Raw genomic sequence first — 19,361 nt, forward strand, 5'->3', positions numbered from 1 at the left:
CAGAAATAAAACTGCCTTCTGATATTCATCCTGCTACTAAAAAGTCAGATGAAGAGATCAAATCACAAGTGAAAGCTGTGAAATTCCATCTGCATTGCTTTCATATACCTATAAAAATGTTCTAAGGGACTTTAAAAGCAGTTCCAGAGTAAAAATAAAATGATCCCTCAAGCTGAAATGTTAGGATCTGTAGGAGGGCATAATTGGACATTCAAGTGTGCAGTGCTGGTGGTGGTATTATTTTTGAGAAATAATAACTGAAGCCTTTACAGGGTCCAAAGTACCCATGTAACATTAACCATAAACAGCATGCACGGACAACCTGAAAAGAAACATCAGGCACCGCCTTTCTTTTGCAATTGCTCCAGTTTTCTTCTTAAGAGGTTGTAGTTTTCCTTGGTCCCAGGTGCCATAGGATCAAGCTTCAGAGAGACTTCGTAGTGCTTCTTTGCTAGGTCAAGATTTCCCCAGCGATGATAAAGCACAGCTGGAACATCAATGAGGAATTTCATTAGCAATATTGTTGAATAACGTGCAATCTTGCCAATCATTTGGAAAACAACATTAAAGCATTTGTTTCCAGTGAGGGTCTCTCGCTGGCTGGTGGCACAGTAGCTGCTTGTTCTGTTGCCAAATGCAGGAGCAAAGCCTGGGCGCAGAACTGGCATGGGAATGATGAAGGAATGAATTACATTGCAGCCACAAATGGCAGCTCTTATCTGGTGAGCTCATTGAGGGTTACAAGCACAGCATAAATGAACCAATTTGCAGACACTGAAGTGCAGCTAGCTCTGGGCTGGATTGTGCAGCCCTCTTGATCTGCCATACCATATGACAGCTTTTCTGGTTTAGTGCCCTGTTCTTCTGGCTGGCAGTTTTTCTAGGAAGTAAAATAGAAATCTGCCCAGCAAGAAGGTGGCTCAAAAGATTGCTTTTTCTTTTTAAACACAATGAATATGAAGCAAACAAACAAAACAGCTGATAAGAGTTAGAAAAGCTCTTACCCAAATTACCATGATAACTGGCAGCATTTGGATTGGCTTTAATTGCCTTCAGGAACAAAGCTTCAGATTCCTGAATAATTTAGAAGAACAAGTCAACAGGACAGTCTACTCTTGTAGTATATAAAATAATGCAAATTTTAGCCACGATTGTAATTAAAACCCCTCCCAAACTATGCCATATCTATATGATACCACTGTATATATATTCTAAGCCTGCGTGATCCTGTAGCTCAGGTGGCTACAGCCTCCAGAAAACAGTAATAATGCTACAAATAAGTGCCATGCTTTCACAGGCTGCTGTTATTTTAGCAGAGCACTATTAAGCGTAGTGAAGTTTGCAAAGCAATTTACTTGAATTTTTTTCTTTTTTTTTTTTTTTGCATATTAACAGTATTTTCAAACATTACCCACTGAAGTTTTCCCTACTTATTCAGTCAATCAAGTTAAGGATAATATAATTCAGTATCCAAGCAAACTGCTTTTAGACACTTTTCCCTTTAAAATAGTTTTTAGCATTTAAAGTGGGGGCATTCCAGTAAACCCCTTTCAAACGGATGTTTCAGCGTGGTTCTCAGTGAAGAGTAGCTGATGCCTGTTACTTAGAAAAAGAAAATATATCAAGCCAACTGAAATATTCCTCACAAGTTATCTTTTCCATACTCTGACTTGCGGTGTGTACTTTTAGGACTGTTGATATCTGAGTACTTCTTAGAAAACCTGAGCTCCCTCGCCAAATATTCAGAGAACAATTTACCACTAAATTTATTCTCCAATTCAAACATTTTTATTTTCCAATCTAGCTGCTAATATAGATACTTCGGTTCCAGAGCACATTTCCTGCAGAAGTTTAAGGAGATACACCCCCTCCACCCCAAATGGAGCATATTTACTCACTTGCATGCAAGTTTAGATATTTTAGAGAGAGAATTTTACAGAGATTTCTATGCTGTGCTGTGTTTTAGGGAAAGTTGCCCATTCAGTTTCAGGGCAAATGACCTGAAGATAAAATTACCTCAACGTGGTAGGCTTCCATCTGAACGCACATACTTGCCATCTGAGGTATGTGAGAACAATAACCTGGGGAAAAGGCCTTTGCCTTGTGCTAAGCTTTTATGACTTATATCCACAGAACACAGCACAGGCTCTACAGAAAAAGAAAACCTGCCAGCCAGATTTTTGTTCCACCATTTTCTCATGTGAGGCATGAAATAAGTCTCTGTAAGGGTCCCTCAGGGGACAAGACATTTCTGATGTCAAGACTGAGTCACTCAACTTTGAGTGACTTAAGAGCTTCCAAGTATGTCCAAATTCAAACCCAAACTACACGCTCCTTTCAAAGCATTGCTGAGGACAGCTGAGGCTGCCACTCTCAAGCCAAGAGAGACTGATGCAGAAAGTGTCTTCATCTTCTCAGGTCAAGGAATTGACAAACCCTAGGGTTCTCAACAAATGCTGTCCATGTCCAGGCAGCATCTCCAAGGATGGAGACTCCACAACCTCCTTGGGCAACCTGTGCCAGTGTTTGGTCACTGTCACAGTAAAAAAAAAAAGCATTTCCTGATGTTCAGGGGGAACATCCCTTGTTTTGGTTTGGGCCCATCGCATATTGTCTTGTCACTCAGCACCACTGAGCAGAGCCTGGCTCCATCCTCTTTGCACCCTCCCTTCAGGTATTTATATACATTGAGATCCTCCCCCCAAGACTTGTCTTCTCCAGGCTTAACCCTTCCCCATAGGAAAGATGCTCCAGTCCTTTCATTATCTTTGTGACCCTTTGCTGGACTCTCTCCAGTATGTCCATGGCTCTCTGGGAACTGGGCACAGGACTCCAAGCATGGCCTCACCAGTAGAGGGGAGGGACCACCTCCTTCAACCTCCTGGCAACACTCCTAACACAACCCAGGATTTCATCAGCCTTCTTTGCCACAAGGCCACATTGCTGGCTCACGTTCAATCAATCTGGTGTCCACCAAGACCCTTAGGTGCTTTTCTGCCAAGCTGCTTTCCAGCTGGGTGGCTCCCAGCATGTACTGGTGCCTGGGGTTGCTCCTGTCCAGCTGCAAGGCTTTGCACTTCCCCTTGTTGAACTTGACAAGTTTCCTGTCATCCCATTTCTCCAGCCTCTTGAGGTCCCTCTGGATGGCATCATGACCCTCTGGCACATCAGCCACTCCTCCCAGTTTGGTGTCATCTGCAAACGTGCTGAGGGTGCACTCTGCCCCATCATCCAGGTCATTAACGAAGATGTTGAACAGGATTGGACTGCAGGAATTTTGTAAAGTTCAACAAGAGTAAATGCAAAGTCCTGCATCTGGGATGGGATAACCCCATGCAAAAGTACAGGCCGGGAGGCAACGGTCTAGGAAACTCTCTACAGAAATGGATCTGGTGGGCCTGATAGACAGCAAATTTCAATTTGCTTTTTTCATTCATAAAAGCCATCAGCATACCCTCTCAGCAAAGATGACCAACCACATCCTGGGCTGTATTAATCAGAAGTACAGCCAGCAGGTCCAGAGAAGTAATCCTTTTCCTGTGTTAAGCACTTGTAAGACCACATCTGGAGTATGTGGTCAGGTTGGGGCTCTCCATTACAAGACAGACATGGACATACTTTAGTGAGTCCTGCAGAGAATCACCAAGATGGTTAGGGGCTGGAGCACAAGCCATACAAGGAGCAGCTGAAAGAACTAGATCTCTTCAGCCTTCAGAAGAGAAGATGAAGGGGAGACTTTATTGTTATCTACAACTACCTGATCAGATGATACAGAGAAGATGGAGGCAGACTCTTCTCACGAGTCTGTGAGATGGAGTGAGACACAATGGATGCAAGCTGGCACACAGGAAATTCCAATTAGATAAAAGGATACAAATGTTTTTTTTTTTCCTACCACCATAAGGGTGGTCAAGCACTGGAAGATGCTGTCCAGAGCGCTTTTAGAATCCCCATCCATAGAGATGTTCAAGATTCAACTGGAGATGGCCCTGGTTTGGGTCAGGGGTTGGACTAGATGACCTCTGGACATCCTTTCCAGTCAAAACTATTCTACGATTTTAACTTGGTCACCTGAGAAACATACTGAGACTCAAACATTTGGCAAGTCTAGTGGTATTGCAAGATTAACCTCCTCTTTTCATATAACCATCCAAGCCTAAAAATCAACACTGTATTGGCACTTGAAAGCATGTAGTAATCAGAAGTCCCACAAAGTTGTATTTTTTTCCACTGCGAATTTTAGTATTTTGGTCTAATAAGTGAATCTCTGCTTTCTTCACTGGGCAGGTTAACAGCAATCAAAGTGAAAGATGTACTGTCCAATTAATTCAGTCTAACGCCTAAAAGTTGCCACGTACACAAAGGAGAAGCACCTAAAGTATGGACTCATCCTTTCACTGCTGAAGCACAATGGGATTGCACATGCGCAATGCGTTCCCAGAAAATTTAATGAAATAGATTCTTAGAGTTGGCTGCCATTACCATACATCTTCAACTACATGCTGAAAACATTTTTATCACCACTACTTTGCTCAGCAGCTAGAAGCAGCATACTGGCTGATTAAGGGCTATTTAAGGTGCATCATATTCATATTACTGTAGATATATGGAGTAAATATACATTCCAGTATATCGGTGATATTTCAAACTGCTGTATCTTGCCAAATCTTTAAGTGTTGCCAAGAAACTTGCAGACTGCATATAGCAAAGGCTTTGGGTAAGCACACTGCATTCCATCTGCTGCCAAGGCCACAGCACAAAATTGTAGTCTGGCTTTATTCCAAATACAAAAAATGCTGAATGGTTTCAATTTCTTGTATTTTTTACAGAAAAAGTAGAGTTGTATACATAGCAAAAATACAGCATACTTATTTTCAAAGAACTAAAGATAGCTTGGTTCTTCATCCATTGTGACAAGAACAAGCATTTAAAGGAGAACTCTTAACTTGGTATAACAGATGTTAATTAAAAAACCAAAACAAAACCGCCAAAACAGCTCATCCTTTATGTGCTTTTGTTTCTGGAACAATAAATCATTCATGAGTAGACACAAACAGAAATCATAAAGGGTTGGGGTTTTTTTGGTCACTTAGGAAAACTATCTTCTGCTGAAAATCAAAGTGCACTTGAAACTGAAGGAGAATATTGTGTGCTTATTGGAAGGAAATCTCTTATAACACAGTAAAACCTTTTTGATTCAATGTCTTTTAAAATAAGAGATAACAAAAAAACCCAGAACAAATACCTTGCTTTATGGCGACAGAGCCAATACAGTGACAACTTTTATACAGACACATAACAAGTAACCTAATAAATGAAATGCCTGAGGTTATACAGCACATCAGACACAGCCAGGCAGCCCTCTGAAAATTACCTCCATCACCTTGACAGTCTCCATCCCCCCCCCCCCAAACACTCAATAAAAATCCTTGAAGAGCCATCCACTTCTCTGCTTTTACATGGTGAGGGGGTGGACAAGAAATCTGAATTTTCCATGTTTTTTATTGTCATTTAGCATTCTCCTACTTAAAAAACCCTGTATCTCCTCTATCCAGGCGATGCAAAATACAGCTGCTGAGATCATAACCTTTTCTAAGTGAGTGCACTTTCCAGTTCCCTTAATTTGCTTTCCCCATTATAACCCATCAAATTCAAGTGACTAGTTAAGTTTTTTGCTCTACGCAAAACCTACTGCTCCATCTTGAACTATTAAAACACTCACTGGCTCCCTGCTTTCTTCCCTGGGCTCCACTGCTCCTTTTGCTTTATTCAGGATGCTGACTTGAAAGCTTCATTTTCCCCTACTAACATTTCTATTTTGTCTCCAACACATTCCCCTGCAGCATAATGACCTTTCAGAGCTAGCAATCAAAATCGCTACCTCCTTTTTTTACTTTTTAAATCCACTAAGACAGACTCGTTTCTCCTACAGCTGCAGTAGTTTTCTAGCTTGCTTTCAACTTATTTTTTCTACTTATTTCATTATAAATGCTCTTTATTCTGTCATGCTTCATACCCTTCTTGATGAATAACTATACAATCCTCTGTTCTTTCACAGGCATGACTCACCAAAATAATCCTAGCTATTACCTCCTCCATAATCTTATCCCTTGTACATTCTGGATGTTAATTTCTATCCTTCTGAAACCTTGTTAAACTAATGTAAAATATATAAATTTTATAACAGTCTTGGATGGAGAGAGAAAAGAAGTAGAATGTCCAGAAAAAAACCCCAGCCAGTCTAGAGAAACTGTAACGAGGTGTCTAACAGCATCACTAACACAAACAAAAGCAAGTGCTGGATTGTCACAGGCCCTGGCTGCACATCTGGACAGGTCATGACTCCACAGCTGAACAGGACTGTAAAAATTTAAGTGGACACAGTAATTGGTGGAAAAATGTATCTATTTGAGAAGTTTCACATCATAAAATCTTCTTACTTTGCATATACTGACGATGTTCCTTTAGTGCTGCTAACATTATCACTACCAAAAAAGCCATCAACCCCCCTGCAAAAGCCATAGTTCAGTAAATTATGTTTTTCTGAGGAATACCAAAAACTTCCTTGATATATTTGCCCTTATCACATACATAAGTCAGTGACTATGGAGTCAATTAAAACAACTAAATATATTAACTGTGTATAATTTATTCTCTGTCAGCTCATACAATTCCTTTTGGAAAATAAGTCATTCTCATGAGTTCCATTACACTTACTACTTAAATATAAGTAGCTAATGCTGAGGTACCACTCGCAGGCTAGTCCACTGCATCCGAGAGAAAGTTCAATACAGTGCTCAAATATGGTCTATTTCTCATAATATTCTGGGATTACTCAAGTATCCCATCTTCAATCTGGGATTAGCGAATCTGTGTATCTCTCTTCTAGATAGTGTCTGAGGCAAAGAGGCTAGAATTTGTATCAGGTAGTAGTAAACCTTGCTTCCTTTCCATACCAAAAGCACAAGGACTAGCATATCCCATCTAATTTTAATTCCTGAAGCAAGGCCTCTAAATCCGAGCAGGCTCTCTCTATTGGCAGCAAAGCCATACAGGACTGTAACTGCCCTCTAGTGTGCTTAACAGCCCGTTTCTCTCCACTGACATAGTTGAGTGTAGCAACATTCATAACCCAAGCATCTAAAATAAGGTGGGATGAGCTTAGGCCAGAATCACCCAGCAATACTGTGACAGAAATGGGCATTGAAACCTGATTATCTAAGTCATAGTCCACAATGACCTCCTCAAACGGTTTCTACAAAAAAAACTTTACACAGAGTTTAAAGAGGAAAAAAACCCACCACCAAACCCCTAACCCAACACTCAGAAAACTCTAGTTACCTACCTTATATTTTTGTGATTTCCCCAGTACATTTGCCAACGAAAACATAAGGGAATGATCATTAGGTATTAATTCCAGGGCCTCTCTTCCAACTGCTTCTGCTTGAGCTAGATTGCCTGGGAGCCCACATAGTGGAAAGAGAGAAGGCATCTTTTAACACAGCCTTATAAGTTACTTTTCACGCTGCAAGCACACATATTGTACAAATAGCTGATTACATGCATTTTTAAAGAAAACCAGGTATCACACACACACAAATGTAAAGTCCTGCAGAATAAGACAACAGAAAACCTCCATTTTGTTTTCAACAGATAACACCTTCAGAAGAACAACAAAGCACAGATTCAAAAGTTCTGAAGTTTGGTCTATAGTACAAACATGCTTGCACAATGATGGCATTTCAAATAAGGATCAGAAATTCAATTTATGGGCTGCATTTCAAGAGATGCTTTAAAACCATTGAGTCAGAAGGTATTCTTACATTTATAGAGAGTGTCTGGGTAGCCAAAGAAGAGGCAGAACTCCTTTTAGATAAGTACAGATAAAGCTTTAAGTTTTGCTAGACACTGAATTATTCATTAAAACATTCAAATAGGCTTATACCTGTGTTATCAAGCAATATAATCATATTGTTCCAAGCCAAACTATGCTCTGGTTTCAGAACTGTAGCATTCCTCCATGCATTCAATGCATCTATATGGCGATTCAAATCTGCGTACTAAAAAGAAAGAAAAACTCAGTAATTCCTCTCTGATTTGCTTTACTTTCCTATCATGCACTAAAGACACTAAGGAGTTGTTAATGTCTCATTCCATTCTAGTAGAACCTGTTTTTATAAAGAAAAATAAGAAATGCAAAAAGAATACAATGGTAGTATGGAAGATAGAGTGCTATATATTAATTTTACCCTGCTTTTCTCTGGGAGCCAGGCTTGTTTTCAAATATGCATGTACCAATAGGATAGGGAGGAAAACCAGCATACAATTTAGAAATCAACACAAGAGAATAAGTAAATATTTAATACAAATATTTCCAAGAATCTAAATGGAATTTTTTTGGCATAGTTCTACTACCTAACAATATACTAATGATGGTAAAACAGTCTAATATTGGGAAATGATTAATAGTATCTTTTGAACAAAAGACCGCAATCTATATTTTTGTTTATACCTCTTGATATGAAAAAGTAGGACCACCAAAGGTTGTATGGAAGGAAGTCTACTGGGAAAGCAATAGGAAAAGCTACCGATAATAAGAAATCACCCTGAACTACAAATGAAGCAAACTGGAATAACTATCAGCATTTAACGCTACAGTGTAATTATATATACACACACACACAGAGATTCCTGTCATAGCTATCAATTATTTAAAAGCACTTACCAACCGCCCTAAATTGTAGTAACAATCTGGATATTTTTTCCTGTGTTTAATTGCTGTCCAGTAGCTTTGCTCTGCCTCTTCAAACCTTCTTAAACTGTTCTGTACTATTCCTAGATTCATCCATGCAGCAGCAAAATCAGGTCTGGGCAAATTGGGAAAAATAAAAAAAAAAAAAACCAAGAAAGAGGACAACTGAGCATTTGGAACACAAGATCCTATTGTATCATTTCTGCTCAGTTGGTGCAAAACACTGCTTAGCATTGTTCTAAACCTACTGTATTTGTACAGCTAAGGACAGCAATTCCTCTGCTTCTTGGAGCTCATTTCTTTCTTTCAGAATATTTCCAAGGTTGTTCATGGCATGAACATATTTAGGATTCAACCTAAAATTTAAAATTTAAGAAATGATTATTATAGATAGGATATGTACGACTATGTGCAAATTGCTAGCTCTGCAATGCTGCAGATCATGAAAATGAATACCTAAGCATTTTCTTCATGTTAAACATGAAAGCAATTTTAGGATACTTCATCAAAGCAGTAAAATTCCTAATACCTTACAGCTTCTCTGTAGTATTTGATTGCAGCACTTTGATTTCCTTTGTCAGCCAGGTTTTTGCCAACATTGTAGTGCACCTGAAAATAAAGACAAACATTCTACCACATGCTATATGGTCAGATATTTTGTGGAGCTAAGTTGCTAAAAATTCTTACTCCATTCAATGCTGGCTTTTGTTGTAGGTGGATACTTAAGTCTGGACAATACATACAATGAAGACAGCAAGACAAAATCTGAGGAATAAATTAATAAATCAGCTTACCTGTTCCAGCTATTTAAGAAAGATTATTCACTGCCTGATTTTATAAATGAGGTCACCACAGTTTCCACAAGACTCTTTATATGGACACCTCCTGCTCTTCATTTCATTTATTTGTCAGATAAGTAAGAGAAAGTCTGACTCAAATCAAATCCACCATAGCAGAAGAAACACTACGGCAATGTAAGCAGTGATTAAACTTTGCTTTCAATACAGCATAAACTCGAAGAAACTCAACTTTAACAGAAAAACTAAGCTCCATATTTCAAAACCAAACAAAAAATAACACACACACACTACTATTGTCTTGGGATAAAAATGCAACAAAGAGCATTTCTGAAATAAAAATAATATGTATAGCAACATGGTGGAGACCTCATCGGTTAAAAAGTTGAGAATGAAGGAAGGATCTAGAGCTTTGAGATATAACCACAGGGAAGAAAATGCATCATCTGAACTTATGGAAAGGACTAGACAGGAATAAATATATTTCAGGACAAATCTGAGTTGGAAGACATCTCAAATCCTATGTTAAGTCAAATCTCAGACTGCTACATTACTTGGTCAAAGGGAAGACTCAAGTTTAGAAATAACAGAAAAGTACTGTGAGTACTGACTTCTGAAAACAGACTTCTCAGCAACTAGATCAGAACTCATTATTTAAATTATCTTACAATTTGATTTCAAATTGTATATACTTCATCTAAAACACACATTGTAATTTCCTCCATACTTTGAAAATCTAATTTAAATCTTTTCAAAAACACTATGCTGGAATTACTTCACATTGAAGTACAAAAAGACAGGTTTGTAATGCATTTAGATAACTCTAATTCACCCTTCCACATTCAAAAAAGGATTTTATCTCATGCGTCCATCAAAGGAAAAATCCTAATTGTATTTGGCACAATACCTGGGACATATTGATTCAGCACACACAATTATGTTTGAACTGAATTGTTATGGTATTTAATTGCTGAATTCCATTTCTATATGATTGTGACTATGCAGTAACATACCATCAACAAATAAAGTTAAGAACATTTTCCATGCTTTCTAGAATGAGTGAAAAAGTAATTTCACTGGTTTTACAGAGAGCAAAGATGCTATAAAGTTTACTAAGCATACACAGAGGCAGCTCCTCAGGCTGTAGATACAGAATAGCACACGAATTCAGCATCCCATAAAAGCAGTTCTAGCCTAGCTTCCAAGAAAAAAAAATTCCAGGCACTTCCATTGTACATTCACAGAAATACGACAAGACCCATGCCAAAAGCAGCAACGGAATGGTACATTTATATCAAGACATAACCACTCATCAAGATCAGTTGATGGTGTCAAAAAACCCCAAAAACCAACCCAAAAAGACAGAACAGCATTGTTTTCTAAGGAGTCATTAAAGTAAATGATACACCCTGACAAGATGTTTCTTAGGACTGAATTCTATTTGTGTATCTCTTCCAGAAATTTTTCAGCACACTACGATAACATTCTCACCAAACTGGATTGCTCTGATTATATATGCTGAAGTTTACAGAGTTTATTCAGAGCAAATTGGGTTATTAGACTTTGCTGTGTTTCCAGATAAAAGATAAATTGTGGCAAAACAGAAGAAATAAGGGAAGATTTCACTCAGTAATGTATATTAGCCCTTAAAATATCTGACTTCACATTTCAGTATCAGCAAACAAGATTACATTTAACCTGATTCAATTTCTTTCTTTAAGAAGCTTTACAAAAGTCTTTGAGAGTTGCTTTTTTTTTCTTATGGTTTACAGTAAAGTCATAAGAATTACTAAAAAAAGAGATTTGATTAAAGACTGGGGACAGAGCATACAAGGAAAAACTTCGTATACACCAGCCACTCAGTCTCCCACATGTCAGCTGGCTTATGTTCGGAAACAGTATTTCACTTCCTGATTCTATTTTTCTCAGTTTTTTAAAACATGTAACTTCTTCATATCCATTTCTATCCCAAAAGCAGCAGCAGAAAAAGTATTTTTCTCGTGTAAACACAAGTGTGCAGACTGCAGAAACCTAAGAGAGATCAATTCTCTCAAGTCAAAACATCAAATGAAATATTAAGTGTACACATACATTTTGTGAACTGAACTAAAAAGATGTACTATAGTCTATGAAAACTGATAGCAAAACTATTTAGATAAACTATTAGCATTTTCAATGGTGTATTTCTTCTGTCCTCAGATACGGCTTCTGTGTGAAAGTAAAGGATGTTTCTATACAATACCCCTGAAAGCGAAGAGCTCCTCCTTGTATGTAGGTTCCCTAATTTCCCTCCAAGTGAAACTGCAGCTTTAGTTTCCCTTCATGTGGTGGTGAGAGAAGAAGGGGAGAGAAGAAGAACGAAAACAAACCTACCAAAAGAACCCCTCTGCCTACCATAAATATCCAATGACAAAACCAGCTCTGCAATGGATTGATAATACGCCGTAACATCCTGCTTTTAAGAACCGAGTCACCAACGGGTTTCCAGGCACACACAGAAATGCCAAGATCAGCCTCTAGCTCTACTCCCCCAAACCAGGCCTGTAATACCTGCTAAACCCAAGGCTGTAACTCTCCTTGACTTCTCACCTGCACAAACTGGGGACACAAGTACTTTCTATATACCAATGGGTGGGAAGAATCTGGCCTTTAAAATTGAGGGGCCAGCGTGATGTTTTCCATTTCATCTCTAGAGATGTGGTTCTTCTGCCTTTGACAGGTATTGTGCATGCCAGCGTGGCAGGGAAGATTTTCCTTTCCTGATTAAACATTTAAGAGCAGACGTAGCATTTCGGTATTAAATGATTAAAGATAGGTATGAACTGGAAATGAGGTATTACATTATGCCCGCATGCTCCTTTATCAATCTTAAACAGGTAATTACAGCAATAGCTCTAAAAGGAGCATTTCTCAGGGATGCATAACACCACAGAATTCTCCGAAATCAGGGCAATTAGGTAAAAATACCCTAGGGTAGGACCCAGTTGATCTCAACAGGCATGCGTTGTTTAAAGTTAACATAACCATGGCACCATAGCCTAGCCAAAGAATTGGCTCTATGTGTTTTTCTGTTTGCAATACCTCAATTGGCCTAAGAAGCCAGTATAAAAAAGCAAAAGCACTGACTATTATTCTGTTAGATGCATATAGTGCTTGAACTGTTATTTAAGTGTTTAAATGTGCACACACATTCAAATGAGGAAGAGAAAAAAAATATTTTCCTGTACAAAACCAAAATTACTGTCAAACCGATATTTTTTTTCCCCTCAAAGCAGTGTAGGAAGAAATTGAAATGTAGTATCATCTTCTAAGAGATACACTCCCTCAAATTGGAGCACTACTATTATTATATTTTATTCTCTCTTCCTAGCTGCTTATAATCACCTTTTCAGCAAATATGAACATTTGCTGAGAAGGATGGAAGCTTAGCACAGATGTCAAAATTTCTACAGAAACATGCAGATGCCTCTGTTCAATGCCAGCTTCTTTTATCAAGCACTCTTTTCTTTCCTCTACTACTGAAATTCTGTCTTCTAAACAATAATAATAAAGCAAATCCTTTTTGATCTTCACATTTTGTTTGTGCAGCTAATGTTGTCTAAAGGTTCTTCTGCATGACTGTGCCTGCATACAAAAAAAAAAAAGACATCTAAAATGGTATCTGTGTGGCAAAACACTGCAGATAGCCCCTAGAAACATAGTTCATAGCACTTAAGGTAAATTCTGCAGAAGATAATCCCCTTTTAATATATAGCACAGAAAAAAAATGCTCATTATCTACAGGAAATGCTCTCTAGATCAGCTTCATAAATCCTTAAAGAGCACTAAATCTTGTTCTGTCACAAGGAGGTTTAACAAGACCTTTTATGAAAGTATGAAAGTAATCTCACAAACTCTGTTGTACATTTTCAGTATTAGCCTAGCTTGTCTTTGGCAAACCTGTATCTATAATAATTACAGTTTGCATAAAGCATCAAGTACAAAGTTACTACCCTTAGTATGGCAAGGCAGACTGGTTAGTAACACATTCTGCTGGAAGTATCATAACTTCCTTGCTTATTATTGCAGCAAAGTTGCTACTGAAATGGCTTTTAAAAAATTACGTTTATTTATTTCTATCCTTTAAAGAAAAGCTAGTAGCAAGGAGAATGTAGATTACATACAGCACATTAACAATTTATAATCATTTAAATTCAGTTATTTCAAATCTAGGAAAAGAAAAATGATGTCTATTTTCCATGTATTTAACAATGCAATTGCAAATTTTATTTAGATAATCAATTAGAGGCAGTCATCCAGAAATGGACCACCAGAAATGGATTCTTAAAAACTGCCATGGCTTTGCTAAAAGCCAAGAAAAAGTAACTTGGCACTTTTAACAGTAACATATGACATGTCAAAAAAAGGCTGTAAGATGAGCATTTTTGCCAATAATCTTTAAAATTAAAAGAAACAATGTGTAATGACCTCAGAAGGTGAGGAGCAATACAGCAATGTCTAGAAAAATCTCAAATAACCTTATGTATGCACATCTGCTCTAGCTGTCAGGATTTCTTTTATCACTGGAGAGAAAGACACAGATCTAGGGTGCAGTTCTTCTGGCCTACGTCAGTCCTTTAGTCCTAGGTGATGATGAACCACATGCTAAAAGGGACAGCTTCTCCTCCCCAGTCATAAAGGGAGCCTGGCTGCTGAGACTCGCTCAGATGTAGATATCTAAAGCTAAGGAGATAAATCCAAGCCAGTCGTCTGATATGGTGAAACAGTAGTTAAGCTTGTATTGTAGCCTGTAATTAGATATTTCAGTACTTCAACAAAGCACTCCAGGATAAACTTGCAACATAATGACATCAAATGAAAAGATGTCAAATTGGATCCAGTAAGCCTTTTAAGCCAGTAGCACTGAAATATTCCAAATTTATAAACTACCTGTAACATATAATCAACATATCAGGAGAAAACAGTCTCTAACTGTTCACAAAATTTGCTTCAGCAAAACCAGCACAGGCCTGCTTCTAACTCACCCTAGGGTATATCACCACTGAGCTCCAGGAATTAAGTCAATCTGTACGGTATGAAAAAAGGTGGTAAGAGGAAAAAGAAAAATACTGCCAAATGTATTAAAAATGTATACTGTTTCAGCCTAACAATCTTTGAAACCAACTTAAGTGCAGGACCATGCAAGTTCCAACGTGTGACATACTCCTGGACATGTTTAACCAACTTAACATGCTTATTTCTCTCTCAAAAAAAATTCTATATAACATATATATTTAAAATATTTTAAATATTTTAAATAAATAACATTTCAAATAAATTTAAAAATATTTAAAATATTTTAAATATCTGTATTGTGGACTTTTTTTTAAAAGTCAGAATCTTTGTAACTTCATTATGGTACCCGATTATTTCCGATAAATTTTAAAATCACTGGGCAACATTTATCAAAGTTGATGCTAAATGTCATCTTCTTGAGCCAGATGCATCCATCATTCAAAGGGGTAGATTCCCTGCTATGCCAGACAATCTGATTGAATGCAGTTTCCACACCTCTATCTAAAGAGATGTTTAAAGAAGATGAGTCTTGAAATTAGAGAAGGCACTGCTGCAACTACTTGTTAGAATTAAGGTAAGTTTACTCTACATGGCTCACATACAGACAATTTGGAACTGAAAAGAGCTGTACCACAAAGCATGAATTAGGAGCTGCAGCTTTTGTTGCTAGCTGGGAGACATCTGTAGATTCTGGGACACTACTACATAAGGGAAGCAAAGCATGACCACATTACATATATTAAAGACGTTCCAAGAACAACAAGAAAAAGCTATTATCTGCCTTCCATCTTTTGGTCTGCATCAGCCTCCCACTGAAATGAATGGGCCACTGAAAGAAAGTCTGCAAATTCAAGACAACAACAGAAGATGAGAACAGCACCTAGTTCCAATTTTTACACTTACCTTTGTCAAAATTTAATAAATATAGCTGAGTCCATAAGGAAAAAAGAGTTTGGCTCTCACACATGGACTCTTTAATGCTGTTGCCTAGAAAGGTTCTCTACTATTGTGATTTCAAAGTTACTCCTTTAGCAGAATTGGAATGCGAGCCTACAAACCCCTCCCTGTTCACATCACCATGCTTTCCATTTGCGCAAGCTGTCACTAGCAGCAATAGAGCTCAGCCATGTCTACACGGCCCAGTGTTGACAAACACAAGCTCATTTTCCCTATACAATCCTTGGCTTTGAACCAGCTGCATTAGTTCGGTAGCTTGCACACAGCTTATCGGCTCAAGCCCAGCACATTGCGAACGCAGCTACACAGCTTCCCAGCCAGGCATGGCTTGAGTCCAGGGAGCTTGGAGCACAGGCAAAGAGTGTGGATCTGTCTAAAGCACTCTTACCATGGCAGATGGAGGGAGTTGCACACAAAGAAACAGACGGCATTTGCTCCATTTATAGTATGTGCTTGTCATCCAGAAGCCAAGATATACTGAGGTCGTCATTAACAAGAAGATGGTTGCTTACCACCGCCACACAATAAAATACAACAGCTCTTTTTCTATGTATTGAAATCTGAGATTATTGAAAGACATCACCATGTTGTAAATATCGGCCATAAATGTTTTTTACAGCTCACTACTGCATATTTCTATACCAGCAGATGCTAAGTTTATCATTCTCTTTGCAAAGTCGAGCATTCACAGGTTCCTTTTTAGACTCTGTGTCTTGATCTGTATTGTCTAGATACCACTCTAGATTACACAAATCTAATCTTTTAAAACATCAATGTATTTTTATTGACAAGCTGCACATTCCTATTCCTAGGCTCTTCAAAGAGAGTCTCTGCTACAATTCAGACAGCATCAGGGCTCTGTGCTATGCTCTGACCGATCACACTCTCAGCTATCAAAGTACTGCTGTGGGGGGTCACCTCTACTGGCAGGCCAGATTCAGTCTACTATGCCGAACACTGGTGTTTGGCTCAGTGACACATCCTATCCAGTCCCATCGTCTTACTTGTTCCCTCCCTAAGCCTTGCAGGGAATATCGCAGTTTTCCTCAGTGCCCACATCTGAAGACTCCAGCCCGTTCAGCCACTGTAAAAGAGCAGAAGTGGGAGCAAAGACTTTTTACCCCCACATCCTGCGATCACACTGAGGATATGCTGCTTTGCCACTCCGCTGTGTTGGCTATATATACCACAGTGGTACACAAAAAGGATTCTAAAAACATAGCATAGGTGTTATTCAGGTGAATACATTGCTATAACTTACTTTCTTTTCAGTATTTGCTTGTAATAACTTGCAATTATACACACAATTGTTTTAGTGATTTTATTAGCAGTACATCCAATTTGACTGGATGCCTTTCCTGAAGTGTATGCCCCCTTCTCCCTCTCCTCCCCACTCCCAAGTTCTGAATTACAATATTGTAATTTGCACTGTCTGGTATTTTGACTATGCTAGCACTGTAATTTAGGTGTCTGACATGTCAATATCATATTCTTGCACCAAGCAAGACTGTGAATAACACTGTACCATAATATATTAACTATGCGTAACACCTCCTGTATCCCAAATTTCAAAACATTTAAAAAAAAAAAAAAAAAGAAGATTAAAAGTCCACACGAGTGACTTACTTTTGCATTCAGAGGGCATACAGACAGCGCACTCCTAAAAAGCTGTTCTTCTGACCTCCACTGACTGCTCCGGAGTGCACAGCGCATAACATTTATCAACAAGATTCCAAGTACTGCCACAGTGAGAATTTTCTTAAAGAGAGAGAGACAAGTTAAGAAACAAACCACTCAATTGAAGCCCTTCATCATCAACTTTACCGATTGTTTTGATGGTACCTTTTTCTTGGCTTGCTTACTCAAGAGACTAAATCCATATGTAAACAGGATACAATATCCAATACTGGGGAGGTAGATGACTCTCTCTGCAATAACAAATCCTACTCGGAAGAAGAGATTACTTGCAGGAAGAAAAGGGATAATAAGAAATCCAAGTCCCAGTGTAAGGATTCTGCAAACAAGAAACAGATTCTCAAATTAACCACAAATCTTACCAAAAGTACCTTTTCCACTTAATATATAAACTTCATTTAAACGTTAAGAGGATGTGCATATGGAACTGGGCATTCAAAAGCAGCCTTTGAGAGCAACTAACAAAATCAGATTAGGTTTCAGTAAGGTTTTCACACTTCCTTCCATCAGGCACTTTTAAAATCCTCGCTATAATTTCCAGAAAAGCAATGTTCATGCTTCCAGGCCAGAAAATAGCCCCATTACACATTAATTACATAATTCCTATTTAAAATACGCAGTCAGAAAAAGTAATGGGAAAAGCTACCTGTCTATTTTTGGAACTAGTAAGGCAGTAACAGGGGAAAAATGGAGGTCACTGTTAAAGAAGAAACTTAAGTACCCATCCTACTGAGAGAGCGTTTTCCTCCCTAACAAATACATCAATAGTAGAATCCATTGTGGTTAACCACTTGAAAGTTAGTGATCTACGTTCTTTCTGGAGTCAGCAGAGGCACTTCTCGAGGGCAGACTGACTTCCTTATTTTAGGTATCTATGTTAGGATGAGTAAACCTCAGCAGGTAACTATCGACTATACAGAGCTTAGACAACTGAGAGTACGTACCTTACTTGTACAGAGCTGACACATGGGAATAAGAACCCCAGGTCTGTGTCAGGTGTTTGTTATAAAGGCTGCAGGCATGGTAGTTTTCTACTCCAATTTATTACAAATAAATCTCTATACTGTAATGTAGACATGTCCTCTTACTCTTTTCTCATCCCCAAGAGACCTAGGCTTTCACTATACTTTTTGTCTTTTTACTGAAAAACTGTTCAGCTATATAGGCTTAGTGAGTGCATTTTTACTAGCAAGTATGACATCACTTGTAGCAGGAATTCCATCCCTCTCCAAAATTATTTTATCTGTACAAATGAATATGGGAACAGCAGAAAGGAAAGCAGGTGGGATGTTAAAATTTGAGGGGTCAAGGGTGAAAAGATGAAATTACAGAATACCACAGAAAAGAAAAAGAAAATATTCAGCATTCTGAACAGCAGAATGAACTACATCAGTGATAAAAAGAAGACTAGGGAAACTGTGGGCCCTCTCTGGAAGGAAACAGGAGACCTGGTTACCTGGGACATGGAGAAGGTTGAGGTACTCAACAATTTTTTGCTTCAGTATTCACCAGCAAGTGCTCCAGCCATACTGCCCAAATCACAGAAGGCAAAGGCAGGGACTGGGAGAATGAAGAACTGCCCACTGTAGGAGAAGATCAGGTTCAAGACCATCTAAGGAACCTGAAGGTGCACAAGTCCATGGGACCTGATCAGATGCACCAACGGGTCCTGAGGGAACTGGCGGATGAAGTGGTTAAGCCACTCTCCATCATATTTGAGAAGCTGGGACAGTCTGGGGACATTTGCACTGACTGGAAAATGGGAAACATAACCCCCATTTTTAAAAAGGGAAAAAAAGAAGACCTGGGGAACTACAGGCCAGTCATTCTCACCTCTGTGCCTGGCAAGATCATGGAGCAGATCCTCCTGGGAAGTATACTAAGGCACATGAAAAATAAGGAGGTGACTGGTGACAGCCAACATGGCTTCACTAAGGGCAAATCCTGCCTGACAAATTTGGTGGCCTTCTATGATGGGGTTACAGTGTTGGTGGATAACAGAAGAGCAACGGACGACATCTACCTGGACTTGTGCAAAGCATTTGACACTGTCCCGCACAACAGCCTTGTTGTGCCTTGGAGAGACATGGATTTGACAAATGGAC

The 19,361-nt window shown here is 38.6% G+C and overlaps 1 protein-coding gene across 1 annotated transcript; it reads right to left on the reverse strand.

Moving 5' to 3' along the window:
* Positions 1-335: 335 nt before the first annotated feature.
* Positions 336-19,008, reverse strand: LOC104162818 (transmembrane and TPR repeat-containing protein 4-like; the record flags this gene model as incomplete). The annotated part of the gene is made up of 10 exons (XM_009701639.1): positions 336-487; positions 1,005-1,074; positions 7,346-7,458; positions 7,946-8,060; positions 8,726-8,867; positions 9,001-9,108; positions 9,282-9,361; positions 17,188-17,319; positions 17,404-17,575; positions 18,921-19,008. Coding segments are annotated over 10 exons (1,172 nt in total), but the record flags the coding sequence as incomplete, so codon positions are not given.
* Between the last annotated feature and the right edge of the window lie 353 nt (positions 19,009-19,361).

This window comes from Cariama cristata, unplaced genomic scaffold (assembly GCF_000690535.1).
Source record: "Cariama cristata isolate BGI_N322 unplaced genomic scaffold, ASM69053v1 scaffold16056, whole genome shotgun sequence".
NCBI lineage: Eukaryota > Metazoa > Chordata > Aves > Cariamiformes > Cariamidae > Cariama > Cariama cristata.